General features: G+C 50.2%; 1 protein-coding gene across 1 annotated transcript; it reads left to right on the top strand.

The window, feature by feature from the left end:
- Positions 1–1,393: 1,393 nt before the first annotated feature.
- Positions 1,394–2,368, top strand: LOC135873032 (olfactory receptor 52R1-like). The gene has a single exon (XM_065397501.1). It carries the CDS (start codon positions 1,394–1,396, stop codon positions 2,366–2,368), a length of 975 nt encoding a protein of 324 aa, XP_065253573.1.
- The last annotated feature ends 631 nt before the right edge of the window (positions 2,369–2,999 follow it).

The raw sequence follows: 2,999 nt of genomic DNA, 5'->3' as shown, positions 1-2,999 counted from the left end.
TCCTGCCTAGCTATACTGGGAAATGCCCAGCACACAGAAACACAGCCAGCCTTGTACATTTCTCTGGCTTCAACCCACCTCCACACTTCACAAAGCACATCCACTTTCCAGGGGTCTCCTCTCCTGCTTCTGGCTCACGGGATTGTAACTGCTGCGACTGGCTGGACCCCCCCAGAGTGGAAAACAGCTCCTGACTGAACGCAGCACTGGGCGACCCTGTCATGGTTTCCACATCTTCTAATGCCTCCAGCTCTTCATCGATGGCTTTCTCCTCTGGTTTAATTCCAGTTTGAATGGGCTTCAGCCCCACGGAAGTATCCATGAGGATCTTGGCTGTAGAGGTGGGGTTGCTGCCAAGGATAGCATCCAACTCCTTCAAAAATGTAAGTTCTGGGGCACAGCACCGGACTGATCATTTGTCTCCCTTGCCTTCTGGTACACATGCCTCAGCTCCTTCACCTCTGCTGTGCACTGCAGTGTGTCCCCGATCGTAGCTCTTTTCCCACAAGCTACATAAAATCTGCCCTTAGGTATGGAAATTCCTACAGCTGGAGTGCAGCTGGGACAGCACAGACTCCTCTCCCCATATAATGAGCGGATCCAGCAGATCCATAGTGGCTCAAGTGGGAGAACATTTGCTGGGTGTAGCTGCCATGGACACCTGGGAAAACGTGATGTGAGCTCTCCATGCCGAGGAAACAGGAAGGGGAATTTCTAAATTCCCGGGCCTTTAAATGGGGAGGGGTAGAAGGTGTTTATCTCGATGCAGGACAGAGGAGTTGAAACCGCTTATTAGAGTCATCAGGATGGGCATTGTCGGACTCCCTCAGGAGGCCAATTACAGCAATAAAGTCAAGCGCAAGTGTCTACACTGGCACTCCAGCAACAAAATGTTTGTGTAAAAAGCCTTACAACTCTCATTGAGGTGATTTTATTACCTCACTGAATCTGAGGATTTCCGTCATCAAAAGTGGCTCTGTAGTGTATACACCTCCCCTGTTTCTTTGCCAAAAGCTCCTTTTTAGCAAAAACCTTGGCAGTGTAGACAAGGCCTAAGGAACAATGATGAATAACCAGTATCCACACTTGTGTTTCCTGCTGGTGCCTACTAAGGTTTCCCAGACAACGAAGTGTAGGAGTTACTGACACATTGAGCACTGTAATACATGAAATTGGCATTAGTAGCATCATGTGTTCATAATTCATTTCTCTGAATAATGAAAATGTCATTTTCCAGGGTGTGAAGGGTGACCAATCTGCTTCACCCATAAGAACAGCCTCCAGTTTTGCATGCAGTATCTCACGTTAATATTTTCTCTCCATCCAGGCATTTGCACTGTGACCATCACCCTAGAGCCTGGGCAATACAGGACATCAGGGGGACGTCCGGTACATGCAGGAATCACCATGCTGCCTCAGATTTGGACACCTTCTCCCCTACTCCATATCAGATTCCAACATAACTGATTTCACCAACCCCTCCACCTTCATCCTGCTGGGCATTCCTGGCCTGGAGGCGGCCCATGTCTGGATCTCCATTCCCTTCTGTGCCATGTACGTCATAGCCATCTTGGGGAACTTCACCATCCTGTTCATTGTGAAGAGGGAGCCGAGCCTCCATGGGCCCATGTACTATTTCCTCTGCCTGCTGGCTGTCACCGACCTAGGCCTGTCTACGTCCATCCTGCCAAAGATGCTGAGCATCTTCTGGTTCAATTCCAGGGTGATTGATTTCAGTGCCTGCCTCACCCAGATGTACTTCATTCACTGCTTCTCAGTGATGGAGTCTGGGATCCTCGTGGCCATGGCTTTGGATCACTACGTGGCCATTTGCCATCCCCTGAGATATTCCACCATCCTGACAAACCCCATCGTGGCCAAGATTGGCCTCACCATGGTGCTGCATGGTGGCATGCTTGCACTTCCCTATCCCTTCCTGGCAAGGCAGTGGCCATATTGCAAAACCAATATCATCCCCCAGCTGTACTGTGCGCATATAGCCATGGTGAATCTGGCCTGTGCCGACACCCATGTCAGTAGTTACTATGGCCTCATTGTGCTATTTTCTGTGATGGGTCTGGATTTGAATTTCATTGCTGTGTCCTATATCCAGATCCTCAGGGCCATCTTCAGCCTCCCCACAAAGGACGCCCGGCTCAAGACTTTTGGGACCTGCAGCTCCCATCTCTTTGCCACCTTAGCCTCTAACATCCCAGGTCTCTTCATCTCCCTCATGCACCGGTTTGGCCAGAATGTGCCCCTATATTTCCACGTTCTCATTGCCAACGTGTACCTCTTGATGCCCCCCATGCTGAACCCCATCATCTACGGGGTAAGGACCAAACAGATCTGGGGCAGGCTGCTCTAGCTCTTTACTCATAAAGGGTCCTAATGGTTTCTCCTCAGGCTCTGACTTTGAGATTGAAATATGTGCAGAGCTGGCTGGTGATACGGTGCTGGACCCTCTTCCCTGAATCACTGACTGGACTGTCAAAGTGACATTCAATCCTTTCGTGGCCTTACTGTGCTGTGTCAGAGTGACAAACTGAGGAATCAATCTTTGTACAATTGATTAATTTATAAGGTTTCCACCTTTCTTATTGCTGGTAACTGGACCCCTGAGGCCCCGTGTCCTGTCCTGCCTAGACCTCCAAGGCCCTGCCCCCTGTCCCACCTCTTTCCACAACACCCCTCCCCCATCCCACCTTTTGCCCCAAGGCCCCACCTCCGTTGCTCTCTCCTCTCATCCCCAGCCCCATCCAATACTGGTTCATCACCACCACCCTCTCCGCCCCCCAAGCTGGGCTCCCTCTGCTCCAGGACTGGGATAGAAACTGCTTCAGCCTGATAATTTATAATAATGATTTATAATAATGATTCATAATAATGATTTTGCCACCGTCCTTACAGCGGGGTAAGTCGGCTGCGATACGTCGAATTCAGCTACGCTATTCGCGTAGCTGAATTTGCGTATCTTAAATTGACCCCCCCCCCGTAGT

This window comes from Emys orbicularis, chromosome 1, assembly GCF_028017835.1.
Source record: "Emys orbicularis isolate rEmyOrb1 chromosome 1, rEmyOrb1.hap1, whole genome shotgun sequence".
NCBI lineage: Eukaryota > Metazoa > Chordata > Testudines > Emydidae > Emys > Emys orbicularis.
The sequence above is the reverse complement of the archived record's forward strand: the minus strand, read 5'-3'. Positions and strand labels throughout refer to the sequence as shown.

Coding starts and splice junctions, on each gene's coding strand:
- LOC135873032 (XM_065397501.1), top strand. CDS start 1,394: ATGCAGGAATCACCATGCTGCCTCAGATTTGGACACCTTCTCCCCTAC.